Source organism: Corythoichthys intestinalis, chromosome 2 (genome assembly GCF_030265065.1).
Source record: "Corythoichthys intestinalis isolate RoL2023-P3 chromosome 2, ASM3026506v1, whole genome shotgun sequence".
Classification (NCBI taxonomy): domain Eukaryota; kingdom Metazoa; phylum Chordata; class Actinopteri; order Syngnathiformes; family Syngnathidae; genus Corythoichthys; species Corythoichthys intestinalis.
Window position 1 is genome coordinate 21,488,709 of NC_080396.1, and position 25,985 is coordinate 21,514,693.

At 37.4% G+C, this 25,985-nt stretch overlaps 1 protein-coding gene across 1 annotated transcript in view; it reads right to left on the reverse strand.

The window, feature by feature from the left end:
• Nucleotides 1-3,686: 3,686 nt before the first annotated feature.
• oprl1 (opiate receptor-like 1) overlaps nt 3,687-25,985 on the reverse strand; it is a 96,693-nt gene continuing 74,394 nt past the window's right edge. The window contains exons 5-6 of the mRNA XM_057829501.1: nt 25,456-25,540; nt 3,687-7,717 (exon numbers count right to left, since the gene is read on the reverse strand). Of these exons, the coding sequence (XP_057685484.1) occupies nt 7,173-7,717; nt 25,456-25,540 (630 nt within the window). The 3' untranslated portion in view covers nt 3,687-7,172. The remainder of the gene's footprint in view (nt 7,718-25,455; nt 25,541-25,985) is intronic.

A 25,985-nucleotide genomic window follows, 5' to 3' on the forward strand; every position in this document is an offset into this window, starting at 1 on the left:
TAGGGAAGGTATACACCTAGTAGCCGATTGGACAAGAAGATGAAAGTCAGGAAAGATTTGGTAGTACAACTATGTATACAACCTTTGAAGTTCTTATTGTGTTGTATGTTATTCAATCATTACTGTTAATCTTAAGAATCTCAAACGAATAATCACCATCAAAATTTTTAATTACTGCCCAGATTTAATACTTATATTATATATATGGCGGAACAAACTCAGGTGACTTGAAGTTCTTGAAGTCTGAGACCCCCAATTTGGCCAACTTTCAAAATTGTCCGATATGCATGTGTGATACATCATTGGAAAGCTTAAAATGTCAATTTTCTGGGAACAAAAATTTTAAACGGGAAGGCGAGAGCACGCGAGAGGAGAATTAAAGACTCCACGATTTTAACAAGATATTATCATGTACTTACCTTGTTTAGTTCCAAAAACTCCATGTAATGTGTATCACCGAGTGTCAAGCCAGAGCTGTGAATGGCCACAGCCGGATTTTTTTTTTTTTGATTTTATGGGTGAAACATGGTGATATAACAAGGGTCGCGATGCAGAAATCGCAGACAACAAGGAGTGATTGAGATTTTCGTTTTCATATAGTTACCCTTTTAAACGTTATTTTTTAATTTTTTTTGTTTGGTTCGATTATTTATCATCTAACATATCGGGAAAAATGTGACAGGAACAAAAAAAAAAAAAAAAATACAACTAAGCAATAGTTATGAGGTAGATATCCGTGACTTTTTTACAGACGCCAAATTTTTCATTGTGATGTAATTCAATTAAAAGTTTAAAATATGCGAGTAAATAATTTTTTAAAGTCATTTTGTTTTTTAAACTAAAACGTACACATCAATTAATGAATGAAAAAATGACAGACATTTTGAATAATAAATATAATTACTTACCTTCTTTTTATGGCTAGGTTGAAACAAAAGCGGTTGTGCAACATCTGTAAACGGGGGTTTTCAGGGTAAAACGGACAAATTAAAGATAGTTTGGAGGCTTAGCGCGCCATGAATCTACTATGGCAGCATATAGACATATTGTTCTATCAAACACAACAGTTTAGCTTCGAATCATTAATTGAGGTGTCATATTTCGTTTAAAAAAAAAAAAATAAAAAAAAAAATTAAAAAACGACTTTAAAAATTATTCACTCACATATTTTAAACTTTTAAACAAATTATGTCACAATGAAAAAAATGGCATCTGTAAAAAAGTCACAGATATCTACCTCATAACTATAGCCTAATTGTATTTTTTGTGACTGTCGCATTTTCTCCGATATGTCAGATGATTAATAATCAATCCAAACAAAGAAAAATTGAAAAAAAAAAAAAAAAAAACGCTTATAAGGGTAAATGTATGAAAAAGAACATCTCGACCACTCCTTGATGTCTGCGGTTTTTGCATCACGACTCCCATTATATTACCATGTTTCACCCATAAAATCCCCGAAAAATCCAGCTGTGGCCATTCACAGCTGCGTCTTGACACTCAGTGATACATGCTACATGGAGTTTTTGGACCGAAACAAGGTAAGTACACGATAATATCTCGTTAAAGTCATGGCGTCTGTAATTCTGCTCTCGCGTGCTGTTAACTCCAGATAGGGTTTTGCTGTTTAAAAAACTTTTTTTTTTCAAAATGGCCTCCTGTTAAAAAATTTCTTCCCCCAGAAAATTGAGATTTTAAGTTTTCCAATGACATATCACACATGCATATCAGACAACTTTGAAAGTTGGCCAAATTGAGTGTCAATTCAAGTCACCTGAGCGTTTTCCGCCATATGTATATTTTGTTTTCGTTCTCCAGTCCATTACCACGGAAAAACAATGCAAAACGTTAATTTCGTTTATATCATGGAATTCCTTCATTAGACTTTTAAATGTGTTCTACAAGTACCGTAGCTGTAAATTAAGAAGCTGACTTTGACAAACTTATTATGCTGGAGCATGCAAAAAAAAAAAAAAAAAGAAAAACGTGACCATATATGTAACTTGTCAAGGAATAATTATAAGAATAAGTAAACAGGACACGATTTTTTTTTTCCTTCTCCGCTAAGCTCATGATTTTAAAGCCTATAGAGTAATTTTACTAACATCGTTAAAATATTATATTCAGTATTCCAATAGTTAAGGCAAGTGTATGTTCCTCCCCAAAATGAATTAAAAAAAAACAAAACACGTCCACCAAACACCACCAGAGGAACACATGGCAACACAGTTACAGGTTAAAGGGGAAGTTAACCTTGAAACAGACTTTTTGAGCCTTTACAGGTAAGCATTAAAATAAAAGTTAGCAGTGGTGGGATTCGTATACATTTTTATAACACTGCTAATAAAAAAAGAAATTTAACCCTGCTTCAAATGTTGAATCGCGTCTAATTGTGACTGCTAGCGCTAATATTTGCTGGATTTTTTTTTTCTCCAAAAAAGGAATTTGGAGATGCGTTATGGCAGCAATGCGAGTGCAGCATAAAATACAGATTAGATCAATGAGGGTTTTTTTTTTTTTTTGCAAATGTAAACACAGATAAACAGGCAATGTGTCACACAAAGAATACACTATATATAAATAGATGAGTTAAAAAAAAAAAAAAAAATCAGAAGGCATTCACATATATTGTGTGAATCCGTCCTTGAAAGTGTGACGGTGACTGAGGGATATTTTTTTTCTTACAACAATCTGTCAATCAATGCCAAGCACATGAGCCCTATCGGGTATCAGGTGGCTAATTACCTGATTAAAATGTGATTATACATAAATGATGTAAGCACATCTGTTGTAGGTGAATCTCAACATGCAATCAAAAGCCCTAAAAAAAGATATGCAGTATGAAAAAGGCAGAATTAAGCATTAAGGTAAATGAACAAAATTTGCAGCATAATGAGGACTCCATGTGGTTTCTGTTTCAGGGTTAATATCAACTTTAAGACACTAAAAGAGAGTAAGAGAAAGCCCCTTTGTCCCTTGGAGTGGGGTCCCAACTCGGCAACCCCCTTCTCCTGCGTTGCGCTCCAACGTGATCTTTCGCCGAACGGTCAAAAGTGACCCTTGACCGGGCGCAGTATTTCACAACACCCCCATGCAGCATTCACAGAGCACTCGCAAAGATACTGGGCTTTTATCATTCATGCCGCTTACAGTGACAAAGATATATTTGAACAACATAAATTAATCATTGACTTTGTATGGGCTTATGTTGCATTCCAGAAAACATGGAAGAATGATCTTGAGTAAATCAACTATACCATATTCTCTTAGTAAACTAAAATAAAAAATGAGAGCACATTGTTGATTTTTTTTGTATACGTATTGTATATATTTGAACAGAGGACAGCATGCAGAAAAAATACAGTGACCCCTCGTTTTTAATTGTTAATGGAAACCAACTTTAATGTATATATACTGTATATATTAGGGCTGTCAAACGATTAAAATTTTTAATCGAGTTAATCACAGTTTAAAAATTAATTAATTGTAATTAATCTCAATTCAAACCATCTATAAAATATGCAATATTTTTCTGTAAATTATTGTTGGAATGGAAAGATAAGACACAAGATGGATATATACATTCAACATACGGTACATAAGTACTGTATTTGTTTATTATAACAATAAATCAACAAGATGGCATTAACATTATTAACATTCTGTTAAAGCGATCCATGGATAGAAAGACTTGTAGTTCTTAAAAGATAAATATTAGCACAAGTTTTAGATATTTTATATTGAAACCCCTATTAATGTTTTCGTTTTAATAAAATTTGTAAAATTTTCATTCAAAAAATAAACTAGTAGCTCGCCATTGTTGATGTCAATAATTACACAGTGCTCATGGTGCTGAAACCCATAAAATCAGTTGCACCCAAGCGCCAGCAGAGGGCGACAAAACACCAAAAAACACATGTAATAAGTGGACATGACACTGTGCTGTCATTTTAATCTGTTTGACCGGGGCATGTGCGTTAATTGCGTCAAATATTTTAGTGTGATTAATTTAAAAAATTAATTACCGCCCGTTAACGCGATAATTTCGACAGCCCTAATATACAGTACTGTGCAAAAGTTTTAGGCAGGTGTCCTGCCTTTTGCACATTTTTTGCATATTTTTATTATATTATGTATATACAGGATATACTGTATGTATATATTTTCCCCAAGTGGAAGCTTCCATGATCCTAATAAATTTAATAATTTAAAAAATATATATACAGTACTGTGCAAAAGTTTTAGCCAGGTGTCCTGCCTAAAACTTTTGCACAGTACTGTATATATTTACATTTATAAATGTTTTTTAAGCACTTCAAAATGTAATAATTATATTTTATGAGTGATTTATGAGTATTAAACATGTTACTGTCCCACCGAACTATTTTTAAACAAGGATAAAGTAAAAAAAATGCTTGGTCCACTCAAATCCGCTCAAGTTGCTCACTTACACACAATGAGTTGCCACAGCAACTGTTTAACAAGTTTAACGATGGTTGACGCATACGCCACTTTGAAGTTTCCACTTCCAAGCATCTCTGGCAATGTCAAACCTTAATGTCTGTCAATCATCGTTAACTTTAATCATAATAAACTCTGCCTGATCAAGACACGCGGCAGGAGGGAGAGCGCAACGACGTATCGGATTTGGACGGCTTATCTCTATTTATTTATTTATTTATTTAATTGAGAAAAAAAAAATCCACGATGGACTGAGGGCGCGAGGTAGCAAGGGATAACTGTATAGGAACGTATCTGAACACCAAATTACATGCAAAACAGCAAAAAAACTATTAATAACAATCTCAAGTAGAAGTAAACAAGATTGATATAGCTTTTTACATTTACACCATGTTATGACAAAGTATGGAAATTCAATTAATTCCCCCACTTTGGCTTTTGTCATTCCATTGCACATTTCCCTCTAGGAGGTCTAAGACCTTAGAATTTCCATTTTTCTGGAATGCATCATAACTGCTTCAATTTATTGAATCCTTAAGTGATTCTAAACATACAGTATATCCACAGTCACATTCATATGATTCGTTTCAAGTTTTGAGACTCTAAATCTTATGTCATATACTGTGTATAGCAGCGGTCTCAAACCTGTGGCCTGGGAGCCAACTAAGAGACCGTATTTTGTGGTCACCTTCTTGGCATTGTGACTTGACAAAATATTTGTTTGTTTTGTACAGGGGCGTGTGTTATATGTACAGAGATGGTTACAGTGCTCAAGAATTACAACAAAATACATCATGACTTAACATATGTAAACTAGCAGAGCCATATATATCTATAAGAGATGGGCGCGGATACCAACCCCAGACTCCAATCTCCAACGGCCCCCAGATAATTTGAGTTTGAGACCTCTGATATATAGTTGAGCCCAAAATTATCCATGAATTTCAGGCATGACTGTGTATACTGTACATATTTGTTCACAACCAACTTAAAATCTCCATCTGAGGCTTTATCATATGACTTTGGTGGACCAGTTAGCAAGGTTTCCCCCAGATTATATACCTGGATGGACGCCAGACTTTTCTTGTCCCCCACTGCCACATTGCTTAAAAGAAAGCACAAAAAAGTACACAGTATATATTTTAACCACATCTAATGATACATTTGAAAGCGCAATGATGGCATCTTTTGGGCAATATGAACAAATCTGTTGCAGATCTCAGCTATCACACTGAATTGGACTGTATTTTTGTTTGTTTGGTAGAAGTGTATTTCAAGACTGTGTTATTATTATTATTATTTTTAACTCTACATTAGGTATTGTTCGTAAATGCTTTATAAAAGCAAATACCGTATTGGCCCGAGTATATGACGGCCCTGATTATAAGACGACCCCCTCTTTTTCAAGACTCAAGTTTAAAAAAAGACTTTTTGAATACCAAATTAATTTTTATACAGAAAATAATTACAGTGATTACAAACGATTATAACAATAGATTTGAGAGAAAAAGCATGTTATTTTGCCTCATTCAAATCTTAATATCTGAACATTTAAATATGTAAAATAAAATGCAATCACATTCGTAAATGAATGGCTTCTGGTTTTTGAAATGTAAATAAACCAATCTGTTGTGATAAAACAACAAAATTGCAATAACTGCATTAACCATCAAAGTGAAGCCCAACTGTAACTGTAGTCTTGAAACAAATCTGAATAAGGAAAAACATTGTAATAAAATAATGCAAACTGGTTAAACTTGAGATTAGCTGAGGTCTGTCATGACAGAACATCGCTTCAATGATATCTGGCGCCATCTAGCGTTGTGAATGGGGAGATTAGCTGAGGTCTGTCATGACAGAACATCACTTCAATGATATCTGGCGCCATCTAGCGTCACGAATGGGTATAATGTCTAAACCGCGAATATAAGACGGTCCCCTCTTTTTCAATCTTATTTCAATGCAAAACACACCATCTTTTATTCGGGTCAATACGGTAATATTTGTAATTTCAAAATTCTTGTCAACTAATCCATTTTTTAATTATTATTAGTAATTGTTTTTCCTTAAATACAGTGGGCTGCTGATGGGCTTCTCAACCACCAGGCTCTGGGGGAAACCCTGCATTAGTGATTAAAAAGATAAATATACAAGAAACCATTTTTCCTTTCACAAGCCAATGAATATTTTCTTTGTTGTCCTTTTGCAGCAACTGTCAATATACAATCGTCTTAAAGCACCATATTAGTGGTTTGAATGTCATCCTCACACCTGTCCGGTCATCGTCTCTGTGACTCTACATGCAATCAGTGAGTCCTGTTAACAAAGAAATTGAAAACTTTCAGGGTTTTGTCTCCTGACACATTCGGTAATCTTCTTTAAATTAAGGAGCATTCAAAGAATTATATTCACTCTTAATTGTAGCACCATTTTCACTTGAAATGGCTGCTATACTTCCAAATCCGTTTCGTGTGTTTATCAACACATCCCTATTTTCCAGTCTACAGTCTGGCTCAAATTCTTTTCCTTTCCGCTCCATCGTCCTCATCAGACTCCCCCCCACCCCAGGCGAGTCGTATAGTTGGGGGGCGGGGGGGTTCGTGCCGCTAGAGAGCTGTAATCTGAGTTAGTTCTGTGTTGGAGTTCCCCGTCCCTGGAGTCTCACCCCTCTGTGGGTGGTCAACCCCCACAAGGGGCAGCTCCACGCCTAGTCACGCGGGATTGGGAGTCCCTCCACCGGGCCCACCGCCATCAGCCTTGCAGCTGTACGCGGCTGCCACTTCCCGAGCAATGCTCCTCATCCGACCCGACTGCTGAGTGTCGAGACGGAACGGCGAAGGTTGGCAGAATTCCCGAAAGCAGCGCTTGAAGTTCTCATCCAGGAAGGCGTAGAGGACCGGGTTGAGGCTACTGTTAACGTAGCCCATAGCAATGCATAAATGCATTAGGACCTGCGTAGACAAGCTGCTCAAGTTAAAGCCCAGTGACTGGGCTAGGACCATTATCTGGATGGGGGTCCAGCACACCACAAATACCGCCACCACCACCAGAACCATCCGGGTGATGCGCCGCAAATTGCGGTCCTTCTCCTTTGACCCAGACAGGATGCGAACGCTGCGTAGACGCTTGACCATTAGGCTGTAGCAAATGCTGATGATGGCCACAGGGATGAGGAAGGAGAAGAGGAAGACGCAAGTGCCAAAGACAGGATCCCAGTGACCTGGAGGCCCTGGTAGGACGACAATGCACTCGATGCCTACAGCCAGGGAAGAACACAACATTTTTAAGAAAATAATTAAAGTACTGTACATCAAAATCATCAGAGCTTTAAAAGCCTTGCAGGTCGCCAGGCTTTTCTTGGAAGGTGATCGAATGATAGCTTCAAGTCCCTCCCAGTTAAAATGAATTTGACATACAATGGGGCAAATAAGTATTTAGTCCACCACTAATTGTGCAAGTTCTCCCACTTGAAAATATTAGAGAAGCCTGTCATTGTCAACATGGGTAAACCTCAACCATGAGAGACAGAATGTGGAAAAAAAACCCAGAAAATCACATTGTTTGATTTTTAAAGAATTTATCTCCAAATCACGTTGGAAAATAAGTATTTGGTCTATACCAAAAGTTCATCTCAATACTTTGTTACGTACCCTTTGTTGGCAATAACGGAGGCCAAACGTTTTCTGTAACTCTTCACAAGCTTTTCACACACTGTTGCTGGTATTTTGGCCCATTCCTCCATGCAGATCTCCTCTAGAGCAGTGATGTTTTGGGGATGTCGTTGGGCAACACAGACTTTGAACTCCCTCCTAATCCCGTGGCGTCAAAATGATAACAAGAGCGGTGAGCAAAAATCCCAGAACCACACGGGGGGACCTAGTGAATGACCTACAGAGAGCTGGGACCATAGTAACAAAAGGCTACTATCAGTAACACAATGCGCCGCCAGGGACTCAAATTCTGCTCTGCCAGACGTGTCCCCCTGCTGAAGAAAGTACACGTCCAGGCCCGTCTGCAGTTCGCTAGAGAGCATTTGGATGATCCAGAAGAGGACTGGGAGAATGTGTAATGGTCAGATGAAACCAAAGTAGAACTTTTTGGTAGAAATACAAGTTCTCCTGTTTGGAGGAAAAAGAATACTGAATTGCACCATACCCACTGTGAAGCATGGGAGTGGAAACATCATGCTTTGGGGCTGTTTTTCTGCAAAGGGACCAAGACGACTGATCTGTGTAAAGGAAAGAATGAATGGGGCCATGAATCGAGAGATTTTGAGTGAAAATCTATCAGCAGGGGCATTGAAGATGAGACTTGGCTGGGTCTTTCAGCATGACAATGATCCCAAACACACAGCCAGGGCAACAAAGGAGTGGCTTCGTAAGAAGCAGTTCAAGGTCCTGGAGTGGCCTAGCCAGTGTCCAGATCTCAACCCCATAGAAAATCTGTGGAGGGAGTTGAAAGTCCGTGTTGCCCAACGACAGCCCCAAAACATAACTGCTCTAGAGGAGATCTGCATGGAGGAATAGGCCAAAATACCAGCAACAGTGTGTGAAAAGCTTATGAAGAGTTACAGAAAACGTTTGGCCTCCGGTATTGCCAACAAAGGGTACATAACAAAGTATTAGCAAACAAATTCTTTAAAAAATCAAACAATGTGATTTTCTGTTTTTTTTTCACATTCTGTCTTTCGTGGTTGAGGTTTAACCATGTTGACGATTACAGGCCTCTCTAATATTTTCAAGTGGGAGAACTTGCACAATTAGTGGTTGACTAAATACTTATTTGCCCCACTTTATATCACCATCAATAGGTGTTGTAAATATGAATTATCAATTTACTTTTACCTACTACCACAACATACTCTGTGACCTGAGCTGGCAGCGAATGAATTAAGATAATAATCCCTTTTTAATAGAAACGTGACCACTGTCCCTGACTGGTTTAAACAAAAATAAATAAATAAAAAGGCTTATGTACACCAAAATATTTCATAAGACAACAAGGTTCTTTTTTTTTTAAAGACTTTTACTGTTGATGAATCATAAATACTTAATGGGGCAGATACCTGTATCACGCGCATCCCAGCCGTAGGAATCTTGTTTAACACATTAAAAATATATGAAATTTTCAATTTTTTGATGTGTTATTACTGACGAAAAATGTAAATGAAGCCTGGATTTCCAGTAAGTGCCCGCTGACATTTGAGTAATGCAGTACTATTTTATCCAATTGAAACAGAGTATGCCTGCACTTCCTTGTGATGTCATTAATGCTCCTTATCGCATGCACATGTGCCTGAGTCTATCAGTGTGTATGTGCATGGGTATAAATGATATCACAAACGGTTGCGAGAGTTTTGTGTTCAAACATATTTTTCTTCATTGTATTATGTGTTGTGACACTTGTGAGGATAAATGACTCGGAAAATGAATTAATGAATATTATGTGTTGTCTGTTCCTTTAACTGATACCTTAAATTTATTAATGGACCTTTTGCGAGGTCCGCCCCCCCAACAGCAATTGACCAATCATATGTCACAGTGAACATGGTCCGTCAAACACTACGCATGCCTCCATTGTCCAATTAATTGATTTAGTAGTAGTTACTGCAAGTCTTACGAGACAGGCAACTGCCTTAAAACGTTACAAAAGAAGATAAAACTGCAATTGAAAACAAATCAACAAGCTGCTGATGTTCAAAATAGGGAATTTTGCCACATACCTGTGTCATGTACTGTCCCTGACAAAAGTCTTGTCGTTTATCCATTTTGTTGAAACAATTGCTAATAACCTGACTTTTAATAATTCAACTGGTTTCAGAAATGGCTCACATGAAAGCTAAGACCCTCCCAAATGATGTTGAATGTCCAAAAATATATTTGTTTCACTGAAAAAAGATTTATAATTTAATGAAGACATAAAGGTCAAATTTTGGTAAGACAAAAGTTTTGTCGCCTATAGAAAGTAGTGTGAAAATTGAACTAAAATTGTACTTCAAATACAAAAAATATGTTACATAACATAGGCAAATTAAGTAGTGCTGCTGTGAGATCCTAATTTAATATTTTGTATGACTTCTTGAAGCTTGAAGGACTGCATCCATGCGGTTCGTCAAGGATTCAGGCAATTTATTGATGAAGTCATCAGGAAAATCAAAGAAAGCAGTCTTGCATGCCTCCCAGAGTTCATCAACATTCTTGGGTTTTGTCTTCTATGCTTCCTCTTTCATCCTGTTCATGTATGGTGACTGGGCTGGCCAGTCCTGGAGGATCTTGATCTTCTTTGCCTTGAGGAACTTTGAGGTAGAGATTGAAGTATGCGATGGAGCACCATCCTGCTGCAGAATTTGTCCCTTTTTATGGTTAGGAATGTAAGAGGCAGCTAAGATTTTTTGATATTACAGACTATTTATCTCTCAGGGTGCAGACAAATAGGTGGATGCTAGAAAAGTGGCAAAAGGGGGATTTTACAGATGAATCTTCCACATGAATTACACCACAGTCGCCACAAATAATGCAGGAGACCTACTGGAGCCCACATGGATCCGAGATTCACTCAGAAAACAGTGAAGTTTGGTGGTTACATTACTGCTTTCTTTGATGTTCCTGATGACCTCATCAATAAATTGTATGAATCCTTGCCGAAGCCCATGGAGGTCATACAAAATATTAAATTTGGATCTCACAGCACCACTACTTAATACTTAATATTTGAAGTACATTTTTTGTTCAATTTTCACACTACTTTCTGTAGGCGACAAAACTTTTGTCTTGCCAAAAGTTGACCTTTATGTCTTCATTTAAATGATAAATATTTTTTCAGTGAAACCAATATATTTTTGTACATTCAACTTCATTTAGGAGGGTCTTAGCTTTCATATGAGCCATTTCTGAAACCAATTGAATAATTAAAAGTCAGGTTATTAGCAATTGTTTCTACAAAATGGATGACAAGACTTTTGTCAGGGACTGTCGTGTATCCTACATGACCCAAAATATGATGTCCACATAGTAAAAGCCAGGTCTCAATTATTATTATTATTATTTTTTTTTATTATTATTATTGTTTATTTTCATTTTTTACCCAATGAATAAATACATTTATAAATTTATACATTTATAAATGGAAACAAGATTACAATAAATAAAAAGAAATACACTGTGGATATGGATCCCACTAACACTCTAAAGTTGATTTTTATTTTTCATGATTTATTTATTTGTTCTAATTTCATTTATGTTGCATACTGAAATTGATAGCAATAGACTTCCAATTCATTTGACGGAGATAGACGTCTAGTCCAGGGATTGTTGACAGCGATTGTTAGCCCAATATATAGGGTAAACTTGGAAGTTAAGGTACCAAAAGGGACAATACAGGTACAGCAGTGCTCTTAGTATGACGTTGCCCCACCCCCAAAAAAATCACCAAATTGATCATGTCATCTATAGCTTTCAAATGACATAATTAGACCTTATACCGCTTTTGAGCATGCTTATGAGAGATGAAACACGCTGTCTGTACAATGACAGAATTGATCGTGAGTTAAATGTTGGCTCCCAAATTCAAAGCTTTCTTTGTAATACGGACAATGTGTGCAATATTTGCATACATTAGGAGCACATGGAAAATGCAAATAAGGAATGTGATTAGGAAGCGATGCTAATATTAAAAGACGGGCAAAAAGAAAAGGAGCGGAATATATGCATGTGTAATGGGACATGATGGTGAAGGGACAAAAAGATGACGCGTGCGTCGAGGGACCGTGACAGAAAACGAGACAGCCGCTTTATTGCTTTTAATTAGAAGCTCCAGTCTGAGACTAATGTGTCTGAGGCTACAGACTGATAAGGAGAAATAGGAGACTGAAACGCAGGCAGAGCAGACCTCCACCGAGGCATTTGTCACCTGTGAAATCAATAACTGGGAAACTGGCATCTAACATATTAAAAGCTAAAAAGGTGTTATCAGAATTAAGACTTCTTTTGGAACTTCTCAGATACAAGCACAACGGATGAGTTCATGTACTTATTTTGTATTAACAGTTCATTTCTTGAACAAATTGGTCAAACCAGGTTGAAGCAAACATTTTCTTTGACATTTCATGCTTAAGTGATCACGTCTTTCGGCTATTATTACCCGCTGTCTCATTTCCTCTGTTTTTCTGACACTTTAGACATTTTGTCAATACTTTGAGCTACCATTTGGGATTACAATCTCAATACTTTCATTGTCTGACGGTTCATCGATACACTTGCATCTATATTGTGGAACCATGGTACATACATCTTCAAGTTTTTAAGAAATACATTTTCATGATTCGATTTCCATGGGATCTTTTACACACAATGAGTATGTAAACATCCTATTATTATTATTAGTTCCTTCATAGTTACTATTATGAAATTAAAAGGATCGTATCTCCAATTTTTGTGGGTCAAATAAAGACTGGAAAAGAGGTTAAAATCTGTGCTTTCGAGTCATCTTGAGGGCAGCGCTCTATGTCAAATACTTATTTTCTTTTACAGTGCTTTAACCCTTTAACACCGAACGTGTCGGCAGCGACGCGTTTACGCATGTCGTCTTTGAAGCTTCGTCACGCTGTAATTACGTCACCCAAGTGCCGCTGATTGATCTCATTTGAAAGTGCGGAAGTTGATGTCCACACCAGTTTTTATTTGAAGTCAATCCACCGAGAAAAACGGGAGATAATGTAAGTTGAGTTTTATAGTTTTATTGCACTCATAAATATGCATTAAAACGCTGCATATACCATGTATCTATCTCCATATTTCCATCATTTCTTGTCCTTTTCAAAACCGAAAGCAGCACAAAAGACTTCATATCCCAAGATCCGTTGTGATGTCAAGAAGGACGAACCGAATGTGAACATTTTTAATAAATCGCCGAGCTAGGCGCCAACTAACGAAAAGGAGGCATGAACACCGGTTGGATTGCGCGAGTGACTTTGAAACGTGCAGAATGAATCGAAAACTAAATTTAGCGCAAGCTAATGCATTTTGTCATCAACTCAAGGAATAGTATGAGCTGTATTTGTCGTTGTTTTCCTCGGATTAGTCGGCGTCTCGGCGAGTAGAAGTGACAGCAGCGCTCAAACGGCAGAAGAGTAGGCTGTGTGAAGTTGTGACGCAGCTTAGTGACCTGTTCAAAAACAAACTTTATTGAGTGCGCAAAAAAAAAAAAAAAAAAAAAAAAAAAAACTATCGGGTCGCATACCTGAAAAAAACGAATTGAACTGAACTACTTGTCAGTATTTTTGAAAATACTTTTTTTTTCAATGTTATATATATTTTTTTCTTCAGTATAAATCTTTTCAAATTTTATATAGATGTGTGTTCGAGAAGCTTGATTGCATGTACGTATACTTTAGATAAGGTGATGGGTATAATACCTAACTTCACAAAGAGATATCCTCCAAACCCTTTTTGTGTTAGATGATATATATATATTTTTTCTCACTATTTTGCACTGTATATAACCCGTTTTGACCATAGTATGTGTAAAGGCCAAAAACGGCTATGACCATACCCGCTGATTGCTTTGAATAGTCAAACATAAAACTATTCAATCTTATTTTTTTCTATTGAATGTTTATCCTAACAAGTTGAATAAATATTATCAAGCTTCAAAACGGTTGGTCGAGCACGTTTGGTTGTCAATGGCACAACAACATTACAAATTTTGAAAAAATATTTTGGGATTTTTTTTGTCTTTTTGGGTCCAAAATGTGGATTATAATTGGTCAGTGAAGAAAACAACAGTTTGGACATGAAGTTCAAGGTGTCCTGAAAAAGGGACCCAACTTGGCCATTGGGAACAATTTTTTCTTTGAAATATAAAGGCAACATCAAATGCATGCAAATTCGGCCAAAATAGGCTAAAGTGTTAAAGGGTTAAAGACGCCACGTGATTGAACAGGCTGGCGTGATCATACAACGGCAAGCTTGCATCTGATTGGTATGATGGAGTCATGTGATAATTGTTGCAACATCTCATCGGTGAAATTGCTGGAGCTACTTTTGGCATCGCTGGAAAAAGAAAATCTAATATGTAGAAAAAAGAGGAAAAATAGAACAAGTCTTGTGTAGCCCAAATTAGCGGAGTAAGAGTAGCATTTTTTCTCCACAAATCTACTCAAGTAAAAGAAAACTATGGCTTAGTAAAATTACTCTTAGAAGTATGTTTTTCTCAAAAGTTACTCAAGTAAATGTAACAGGGTACATGTAATGTGTTACGACTAGTGCTGTCAAATTTATCGTGTTAACGGGCGGTAATTAATCACGTTAAATATTTGACGCAATTAACACATGCACGGAACAACCCGTTCATGCATTGCCTCAAACAGTTTACAATGACACTGTTTTAGCACACTGAGAACGAAAAGGCAGAGAAATGCGAGTGGACACAGGCGTTCATTGGACCGCGCTTAAGGTTTGGCAACTCTTTCACAACAAATATAAGTATTGTGGCGAACGACATGGGGAAGAATGACAGGGGACGATCTTTTTCTTAACACGCTTAATTGAACACAACGCAGTTCATACTGTATGCCATTTGCAGCCACCACTGACAGTCATGGTTGCCCTACTTCGCATCATGCATTTGGGCAGAACAGTTAAGTCGCTACAGTATCATTTAGTGAAAGCCCATCAAAAATAATATTCCTATCGCTCAAAAAAATGATGTTCACAAAAAGAAAAGCTCTCAATGCAAAGAGAACTGGCATTCCCAATCAAAATAGCTTTGCAAAATACACATAAAACCTACTCAGACTTTGCCTTGGCTAGATTTCTAATTAATTCAATACTCGCCATTGACACCTTGTGGTGTATTTCAATCACAACCTTACGTAGTTAAAGACACTGTGGAAGAATGGCAGGGAGCCCGATGTGACGTCACTGTTCGGCGGCGACGCGGCGTCAACAATGGCGAGTTACTAGTTTATTTTTTTGATTGAAAATTTTACAAATGTTATTAAAACAAAAACATTAAGAGGGGTTTTAATATAAAATTACTATAACTTGTACTCAAATGTATCTTTTAAGAACTACAAGTCTTTCTATCCGTGGATCCCTTTAATAGAAAGAATGTTAATAATGTTAATGCCATCTTGTGGATTTATTGTCATAATAAAAAAATACAGTAGCCTACTTATGGACAGTATGTTGAACGTTTATGTCCGTCTTGTGTCTTATCTTTCCATTCCAACAATAATTTACAGAAAAATATGGCATATTTTAGAGATAGTTTGAATTGCAATTAATTACAATTAATTCATTTTTAAACTGTGATTAACTCGATTAAAAATGTTAATCGTTTGACAGCACTAGTTACAACCCACGTCTTAATTGCATGTATTTATTAAATTAGAAAGAACACGGCTCACCGTATCCTCCTCTACCTCCTTAACACCCGCCATCTCCTCCGGCCTCCTTTTGCCAGTCTCTATATGCTAAAGCAACACCAGGTAACTTTCAGTTTTGCTCATTTATAACGGTGCCAGTGACAAAAGCGGTAGTGTTTTGCCTCAAGGAAGACTGCATTTCCCTTGAGGACAGTTCACAGTGTCGTAAGATCGGCTGTGTAAAGGATGAATAGTGATGAGGTAATGAATTCAGTTGTGGCTAAACAATATCATATGACGATGTTGCAAATAAGAAACGTTTGATTTTCGGGTGGGGGTCGGGCGGTTGTTACGCTGGGCCAATGTTTATCCTTGAGTGTCCTTTTATCATGGTAGCCTCCCTTTTTCATTTTTTTTGTCTCCTCGGACAAAACTTTTCGTCTCTTTTGGTTCCCTGCTATGTTTGCAGAATTCACGCGAAAGCGTTCGCATTGACTTCTGTCTTAATAACGAAGGGAAAGAGGGAAGTGACGTATGCCGTAAAGCAATTAGCATATTTGTAGTTACTTTGTGTGGCATGGTTGCTGCCACCTTGTTCAAAGTTAATTAGTGCTGGTAAAAGGGATACAGGCCAGGCCCCCCCTGGTGGGGGCAAAGTGTCATTGCATGTAGTTGACTTTCCTATATATATAAAAGTTGTAAAGCAATAAAACTGCAACAAAAATACATGAAATGAACAAAAAAAATATATTTTTATAATGTGTCAAAATTATTTTTCGAACAGATCATGTGACTAGCAATGTAGATGGTCATTTGCTTTGCATATAATTTTCAAAAAAAAAAAAAAAAAAAAAAAAAATTAGAGGAGGGGAATTTTATTTTTCAAATGATTTTTTTCTTTGATTTAAAAAAAATATATATATACGTATATATATTAAAAAAAAAAAAAAAAAAAAAAATCGTCGTCTCGCCCACCCGGGCGGTATGGTCTCTCCTTTCAAGCTCGGGTCCTCTACCAGAGGCCTGGGAGCTTGAGGTCCTGCGCAGGATCTTACCTGTGCGCAGGACCCTGAAATATGATATATTTGATTTGATATATATACACTATATATATATATATATATATATATATATATTTATATATATATATATATATATGTATATATATATATTTTTTTTTGATTGAAGCAACTTTTTTTTTGGATTAAATGATTTAGACACAAATGCCCTACCCATAATATGCCCCCCCCCAAAAAAGGATTGCTTCAATCAAAGCAAACCTTTTCAATGAAAAGTTAAGTGTTAAAATGCAAAATTTTCAATCTCAAATATTTTTTTGTGTTCAAAAACTTTTTCCATGGTTGAAATTGTTCTTTTTTTTTTTTTTTTTGACTGATTTTTCTTTTTGAAAATATATTTTTTGAAGCAATTCATTTTTTATTTTTTGATTGAATAATAAAGACAAAAATGAACTCGCCAAAATGTGGCACAAACACAAATCAACATTACTTCAATCAAAAAAAAAAAAAAAACTTGACTTCAAACCCCCATTTTTTTGATTGAAGCGACTTTTTTGGGGGGTTGAAAATATATATTTTGAATGAAGCTTTTTTTTTTTTTTTTTAAATTTAAGCAACTTTTTTTTTCATTGAATAATAAAGACACAAATCTACCTCCATCTGGCTCCGGATACAGTTTTTGACTGGGGTAACTACATTGGCACGACACCAGCTGGCCTACCATATTCAATGGATGATGATCTTGGCAAAAAGTATTGCCCAAGCAGCCTGATTAAGAATTCCCCTCAAGAATGATGGGAAACAAAAAAAAAAAAAAAAAACACTCATTGTCAACTTATTGTAAGTTAATTTTTTACTGACACTGTGTTTCGGGGTCATCAACATGTTGTGCACCACCTGCCCCAAAAGTCCAACTCCGCCTATGCCTGCAGTATTTATGAAGGATTTAGCATTGGTTTTTGGGCTGTCGAACGAATGAATCGAATTATTATCTACTCTTATGAGGAAATCCCTCTTGACATATGAATATTTCGACATGAAAACCAGGCTTTGGAACGAATTGAATTCGTATGTCGAGGTACCACTGTACAGTAAATCCCCATTCCAAGAAATGTTTCAGTCAGTGTACATGTGTACTCATAGCAAACAAGGGGATGTCACCGCAAACCTACTTCTTTTTAATGGCTTGCTACAAGCTTTTATCAGTGATACCCTTGATGCTACATAACCTCCATCCTACCGACCTGTCCTCAGGCAGCACAAGTTCACCCCAATTACTTCACATCACTTCCTGTCAAACACTAGGATATTATTCCCTGCATCCTGACAATCAGGAAATGTTCTTTTGTCACAGTGTTTTTATGCATTGATTTGACTTCAATATTTTCAGTGAACTTAAAACAGAATGAATAAACATGAGATCAAACCAATATTTTTAAATGATACAAGGGCGCGAAGCACTTGAAAAGAAATGATGAGCAAAACAAGCATTAAGCAAATGACGATCAAATAAAACAATGCATTTGGGAACGGATGACAGAAAGGAATGATGAAGTATAAATGGTCTAAGAATTTGCATTTGTGTGTGTTTGTCTGTGTGTATTAAGATCAGGAAGGACACGCACATACAAAAAAGTGGGTGTGAGTTTTTAATCACAATAATAATAATAGAACGCTGGCATTTGCCTTGTGTTTTATGCAACAACCCTTTTAGGTAAAGTAGTTCTTTGTGCAGTCCTGCCAAATAACAAACTGGGAAGCCAAGCAGGCGCTAACAAATTAAAACACATAAATAAAGTGAAAGTATGACCTCTTCCATGCCTTCGGCGCAGGAAGTAAACATGATTGATTTGAAGACTGTATCGGGCGTCTCATGTCTCTGACAGCCCCTTTTTTTTTCCTTTTTCCTTTTTCTTTTTTTCGTTTTTTTTTTTTTTTTGTTAAAAACATTGGCAGATGCCTTCCAAAGTTAGCTGAGCTGTTGTTGCCATAGTAACAGCCACTATATGCTACAGAACCCCACTGTGGTGTATACATTACTCAGAGACATGCAGTCTGTAAAAAAATAACCTTGTATTTACAAATAATGAGAAATTGTGCTAATTTAGAAGGTAAAACAGCTTGTTTAATTTCTGGCTTCTCGTTAAACGGTTCATCCAGAAAAACAAAATAACTCGGCAGGTGGCGAGACCACAGGAATATGGGCATTTTGTCAGTAGGCCAGTTGGCAAAACATGACCTCCTCTGGGGAAGCAATTGGACCTCAAGCAGAGCTGCATGAAGACACCAACAACGCCATGTGTGCTTACATGGGCACGCGTTCTGTTATGTAAAATTCCACACGGGAAGCCTTTTTAAGACCCGTGACTGTTTGACCACAGGTTCAATTCACTTAACTGGATTCAACTGGGAGAGATAGCTTATGAATTGCTAATAATTTGTGTGTGAGTGGTTGCACTTAAAGAAAAAAAAACATTTACAGTAAGATACTGGAAGCTCTGGTTGACAAAATATTACTGTTTAAAAAGCATGTGAAAATCATAAAATTCACGAAAAAAAACAACAACAAAAAAACAACGCAGGAGCACCTAACCAAATTTTAGGGTAGATTTCTCCAGTTTTTTTTTTTTTTTTTTTTTTAAACTGAAAATCATGGTTTAAAAATTGCAATTTCTCTCCTTTTCAAAATTTTAGCTCAGATTTTAATCCACACCATCATTTTGGTGGTTGCACACATTTACTACTGAGCCACTGAAGAACAGTGGACAGGGTGCTGCACATACACTATACAGTCCCTGACAAAAGTCTTGTCGCTTATCCATTTTGTAGAAACAGTTGCTAATAACCTGACTTTTCATTATTCAATTGGTTTCAGAAATGGCTCATATGAAAGCTAACACCCTCCCAAATGATGTTGAATGTACAAAAATATATTTGTTTCACTGAAAAAAGATTTATCATTTAATGAAGACATAAAGGTCAAATTTGAGCAAGACAAAAGTTTTGTCGCCTACAGAAAGTAGTGTGAAAATTAAACAAAAAATGTACTTCAAATACAAACATATGTTACATAACATAAGCGAATTAAGTAGTGGTGCTGTGAGAGCCAAATTTAATATTTTGTATGACTTCCATAGACTTGAAGGACTGCATCCATGCGGTTCGGCAAGGATTTATACAATTTATTGATGAAGTCATCAGGAACATCAAAGAAAGCAGTCTTGCATGCCTCCCAGAGTTCATCAACATTCTTGGGTTTCGTCTTCCATGCTTCCTCTTTCATCCTGTTCATGTCTGGTGACTGGGCTGGCCAGTCCTGGAGAATCTTGATCTTCTTTGCCTTGAGGAACTTTGAGGTAGAGATTGAAGTATACGATGGAGCACCATCCTACTGCAGAATTTGTCCCTTTTTATGGTTAGGAATGTAAGAGGCAGCTAAGATTTGTTGATATTTCAGACTATTTATGTTATCTTCCACCCTGCAGATCTTTCGCACACCCCCATACTGGATGTAAATCCAGACCATGATTTTGCCACCACCAAACCTCACAGTTTTGTGGTGGATTTTTCAGATGAATCTTTCATTGAATTACACCACAGTCGCCGCAAATATTGCAGGAGACCGGCTGGAGCCCGCATGGATCCAAGATTCACTTGGAAAACAGTAAAGTTTGGAGCTTAATTCGCTTATGTTTTGTAACATATTTTTGTATTTGAAGTACATTTTTTGTTCAATTTTCACACTACTTTCTGTAGGCGACATAACTTTTCTCTTGCCAAAATTTGACCCTCATGTGTTCAGTAAATTATAAATCTTTTTTCAGTAAAACAAATATATTTTTGTACATTCAACATCATTTGGGAGGGTCTTAGCTTTCATATGAGCCATTTCTGAAACCAATTGAATAATTAAAAGTCAGGTTATTAGCAACTGTTTCTATAAAATGGATAAGCGACAAGACTTTTGTCAGGGACTGTAGATAGTATTGTAGTTTTTTTGGTTAATTGACAGGAAACTCAATTTTTTAATGGTAAAATTCAGGCAACAACAGCTGTATTTCACCATAGATATTTTCTTTTTCTTTTCTTTTTTTTTTTTTTTTTTTTTAATTTTATTTGTTCGTTCATTATTTTTTAAAAGTGTATGCGTGTTTGGAGAACAACTGTGGAGGTCAAATTATTCAACTAACATTGTAGAATGGTTTTTACAAATATATTCACTTTTCGAAACTGCACTCCAGTCGTGTTGGTGGCTGAATAGGATATTACAAAGTGGATACCAACTCTAGTATGCCAAAACTCTAATCCAGAAATTCCATTTAAAACATCAGCCATCTATTTTCTAGTTATCTTCTTTTCTACAATGTTCTTTTGGATTTCTGTAAATGCCAACTACTCGTCAAAATGCTGAGAATTTCTGTATGCCTTTGTGTCAAGCTTCTCATATGTACAACAGCATTTGAAGAAAAGTTCACACTGATCACCCTTTGAGTGACTCACTGTGGTTGTGGAAGAGGAGCAGCAGGAGCAGCAGTAATCCTAGGCTGGAATGAAACGATTGTGCGGTGGGCTAATAGACATCTCATTAAACGAAATGGAGTTCACTGGCGCATCAAGATGGGTGCGGCACTAAAACCAATGCGGGTGACATGATTGAACTGCGCTTCCTCTTTTAGAAGCAATCAAAGAGCAGATAAACTGACTCCAGATTAAAGTGTCACGATTGGAAAGTTATTACACGAGTGTTTACATGGCAAAATTATGACTCATCAATGGCGCTCACCTGAGTGTTTTTTTTCTAGAATATTGCTTACATACTAGCACACAGTTATTGAGCATCTTTGCCACTGCACGTGTAGGACCCATGTCTGTTTTTTATGGTTTATAGTCATGGAAGGATAGGCTACACCATGAGTTGTTTCCTTTTATGTCTGTAGCAGCCTTAATGTAGGAGTCGTTATAGTATGTAACATTTTCCAATGATTTTTTTTTTTTTGTACGGTCTCAGCTTAATGTTCTTTAATATGGCATTAAATGTCTAAACCAATAAACCGTAGTGTGATCTAAATAAAGCACTTATGAACCATTAAAATAAGATGTTTATACCAAGGAATGATGAAGTGATGTAGTACTGTAAGAAAGAAAAAAAAGTTTTACCCCATACATCGGCCAAGTTGTATTCGATTCATTTTTGTCTGTACACATTTATAAATGGACATTGCTGTCGAATGTAAAATAGAAATAGATGTTTCAAAACGACAACAACAACAACAACCATTGAAATTGCATTTATTGTTAAAATGCATAAACCCTGTGACAAAAAAAAAAATTAGAGGGGGGTTTTCAAGGCAAAGGCCCTGATAATGAAAGTCCTTTTTTTTTTTTTTTTTTTTGAATGGCGATCCCTCGTCGCGCCTTACAGTCCAAACTGTTTGACCAACCGTCACCGTTCAAATATCGAGCTTGTGAAAGAATATTTTATTCATGCTTATAAAACACATAACTGCCTTATAACTATATTCATTAGTGCTGTGACTGTATCTATTCATGTTCGTGTGCTGTACCTATTTCTTTGAACATAATACAGAGTTTCTGTCGACTGCCTTATCTGGTTTCACTCCCTCTCGTGCCAGCTACGGCTAAGTTCCCAAGGTCATAACTCATTATGTTTTTCTGTGGAAAACCACCAGAGTTGATACTTAAGTTTCACTTTCGTTTTCGTAGCTATCGTTTCACAGTAAGCATCCTTAGGTAACGCCCTTCCAACACTATACATGTCCAGCCTCTATTGTACTTCTTTGTACTCCTGTGTGTTCACGGCTCCTGTTCGGATCACGCCATTGTACCCCTGATATATATCTTGTATTCTATAAAGTCTTCGAAGCAGGCAATCCTTGGCTGGGTCTGATTCATGTCTCTTATCGAGCTATGGAGGTGACACTTGTCTTGGAGTTCAAACTTGACCTTCCCTGACAGAACTGAGCAGAATTTTCACATGACGCAGGGAATTTGAAATGACCCGCAAAAATTTTCCATTAGTCCGTAAACAAGGGTTTTTTGAAAACAAAACAAAACAAAAAAAAACAAAAAAAAAATCATAGTATATCTAGTCCTACAATTTTGGAGCAAATCACACTATTGACACATCCAAAATTCCAGGGCAGTAAGAGGCACACAATTTGTAGACAGACATTGCTAAAGCCTACGTTCCTGCAAAATTTACCAAAAACTGTCCCATTCATTTATAATGGGATGCCACTAACAGTGATGTATGTCCAAATTTCCCATTCATTTTCAATGGCGAGAAAACAGGTCCTTGTCATTTTTGACCATTTACCACGACAGCCCATTGACATTAAACTGACGCCCAAGTAAGTCGATGCCATTGACATTCATGCGTCCATGCCATTGACGGCCATGTACATCCAAATTTCCCCTTCATTTACAATGGCAGAAAAAACGGTTCGTACCTAGTGAGGGTTGGACTCCGCCAAGGCTGCCCTTTGTCAACGAATCTGTTTATAATTTTTATGGACAGAATTTCTAGGTGCAGCCAAAGCATTGAGGGTGTCCTGTTTGGTGACTTCAGCATTGCATCACTGCTTTTTGCTGATGATGTGGTGCTTTGGGCTTCATCAAGCTGTGACCTCCAACTCTCACTGGAGCGGTTCGCAGTTGAGTGTGAAGCGGTTCGGATGAAAATAAGCACCTACGAATCAGAGACCATGGTCCTCAGTCGGAAAACGGTGGAGTGCCCTCTCCAGGTCGGGGATGAGATCGTGACCCAAGTGGAGGACTTCAAGTATCTTTGGGTCTCGTTCACGAGTGAGGGTAGGAGGGAGTGGGAGATCGACAGGCGGATCGGTGCAGTGTCAGCAGTAATGCGGACTTTGCACCTTTCCGTAGTGGTGAAGAAGAGGCTGAGCTGAAAGGTGAAGCTCTCGATTTACCAGTCGATTTACAATCCTGCCCTCACCCATGGTTATGAGCTGTGGGTCATGACCGAAAGAAAAAGATCCCAGATACAAGCGGCCGAAATGAGTTTTTCGCAGATTGTCCGGGCTGTCCTTTAGAGCTAGGGTGAGAAGCTCGGTCATCCGGGAGGGACTCAGCATCGAGTCGCTACTCCTCCGCGTTGAGAAGAGCCAGCTGAGTTGGCTCAGGCATCTGGTTCTGATGCCTCCTAGAGCCTCCCCGTAGAGGTGTTCCGGGCACGTCCCACCGGCGGGAGGCCCCGGGGACGACTCAGGACACGCTGGAGAGACTATGTCTTTCAGCTGGCCTGGGAATGTCTGGGGACCCCGCTGGAGGAGCTGGTTGAAGTGGCTGGGGAGAGGGAAGTCTGGGCTTCCCCGTCAAAGGATGGATGGATGGATGGATGGATGGATGGATGGATGGATGGATGGATGGATGGATGGATGGATGGATGGATGGATGGATGGATGGATGGATGGATGGATAGATGGATGGATGGATGGATGAAAAACCAGTGCGCTTAGGACTTTTGACCAAAAAACTTACCACTACAACATAATGACATTCAACTGGCGCCCATGTAATTTGATGCCATTGACAGCCAATGTCCCCAAATCAACACGATGTGACCTAATATCAACAGGACATTTTCCCGAAATGTCACGAAATCTACAGGAAGTAACCGGATATATCTGTATCTACCACAGCAGATCCCCATCGTAATTTCTCCAGAAATTGTGGTTTCTAGTTTTCTATGAACTGTTAATGTACAGTGGGAAAACAGTTTTAGGATTTAATCTTGACTTTACACCCTACTTGTAACTAAAAATGACTATTTCTGGAGCCATTTGCGATGGTACCTTTGCTTTGGATAGTAAACCCCTTGGGTCCACTTCCTGTTGATATCAGATCACTTCCTGTTGATACAAGGTCCCTTCCTGTTGACTTGGGGACATTTCGGGTTCACTTCCTGTTAATATCAGGCCACTTCCTGTTGATTTGGTGGATTTTTTTGATCAATTCATGTTGATATGAGGTTGCTTCCTGTCAATAGAATTGACGTACATAACCAATAATGGAATTAACGCACAAAGGTGTCAATGGCGTAGACATCTACGGGCGACTTCAAATTAACTAGTACTCATTGCAGTTGAGTAAATAAATGTTAACCAACGCTTAACTGGGTGCTCCAAATCGAAATACTGTATGAGATCTTAGTCAGTTTTACAAGCGATAAATGTTCCATCCTGCCAATGTTGTTGAAATGCCACAGTGTGGGTATTCGTAAGAGCGACCATGACGAGTCACTTTGTCTGCAAGTAATTTGATTGATCATAAATTGCATGTGTCAAGCCCATTACTGAAATGCTGTACCATAAAAGCTATAAAAACCCAGAGCTAGCACATTTGGAAAGAGGTTGATTCATAACGCATCTCCCCAGGGTCCTGCTGAACGATAGCTTCGAGCCTTTTTGTACCTTCTTCAGTAATGGATAATGAAAAAATAATACTGTGTGGCACTGTTTCACCACTGTGTATTGCTTTGCATATTAAACAGATGACTATATGCCAGCACACATTTATAGTGCAGTTGGAAAACAGTATGCATGAAAATACAATGCGCTTTTCACTTACTGTTATGCTCCTCCTCAACGTTCCCCACAACCATGGCCGGAACGCCAAAGGCTGAAGCCAACACCCACACGCAGATATTCACCACCTGAATAAAAAAAAAAAAAAAAAAAAAAGAACAAGCAATTACTTTATTTTCCAGACCAGTCACACTTTTGGCTGGACTTGCAACTTATTCATGATTTTACTGACAATGGGTGCTCTCGGCATGACCTCTACTTGTAATGTTGTTCAGAAGTAATTCTGATGAATATGAAGAGTTTCATGGATATGGTAGTTATTTGGAGTGAGATCGAGAATTTGGTAAACAATTTTTTATGGTGTGAAGTTCAGGTTATATTTTTCTGAATAACTGTTGATATAGTACATTGACAGTCGCCTATTTAGCTTATTGTTCTTCTTTTTTTTGTTATTACTGTAATGTGTGATAGCGTTTGAAATGTTTTTGTAATGGGATCAGAAAACGTAAGCATTCAAATTACGGTTGTTCTGATCCTGTTTTTTTGCTCCCGATTCAATTCCAATCATTCCCG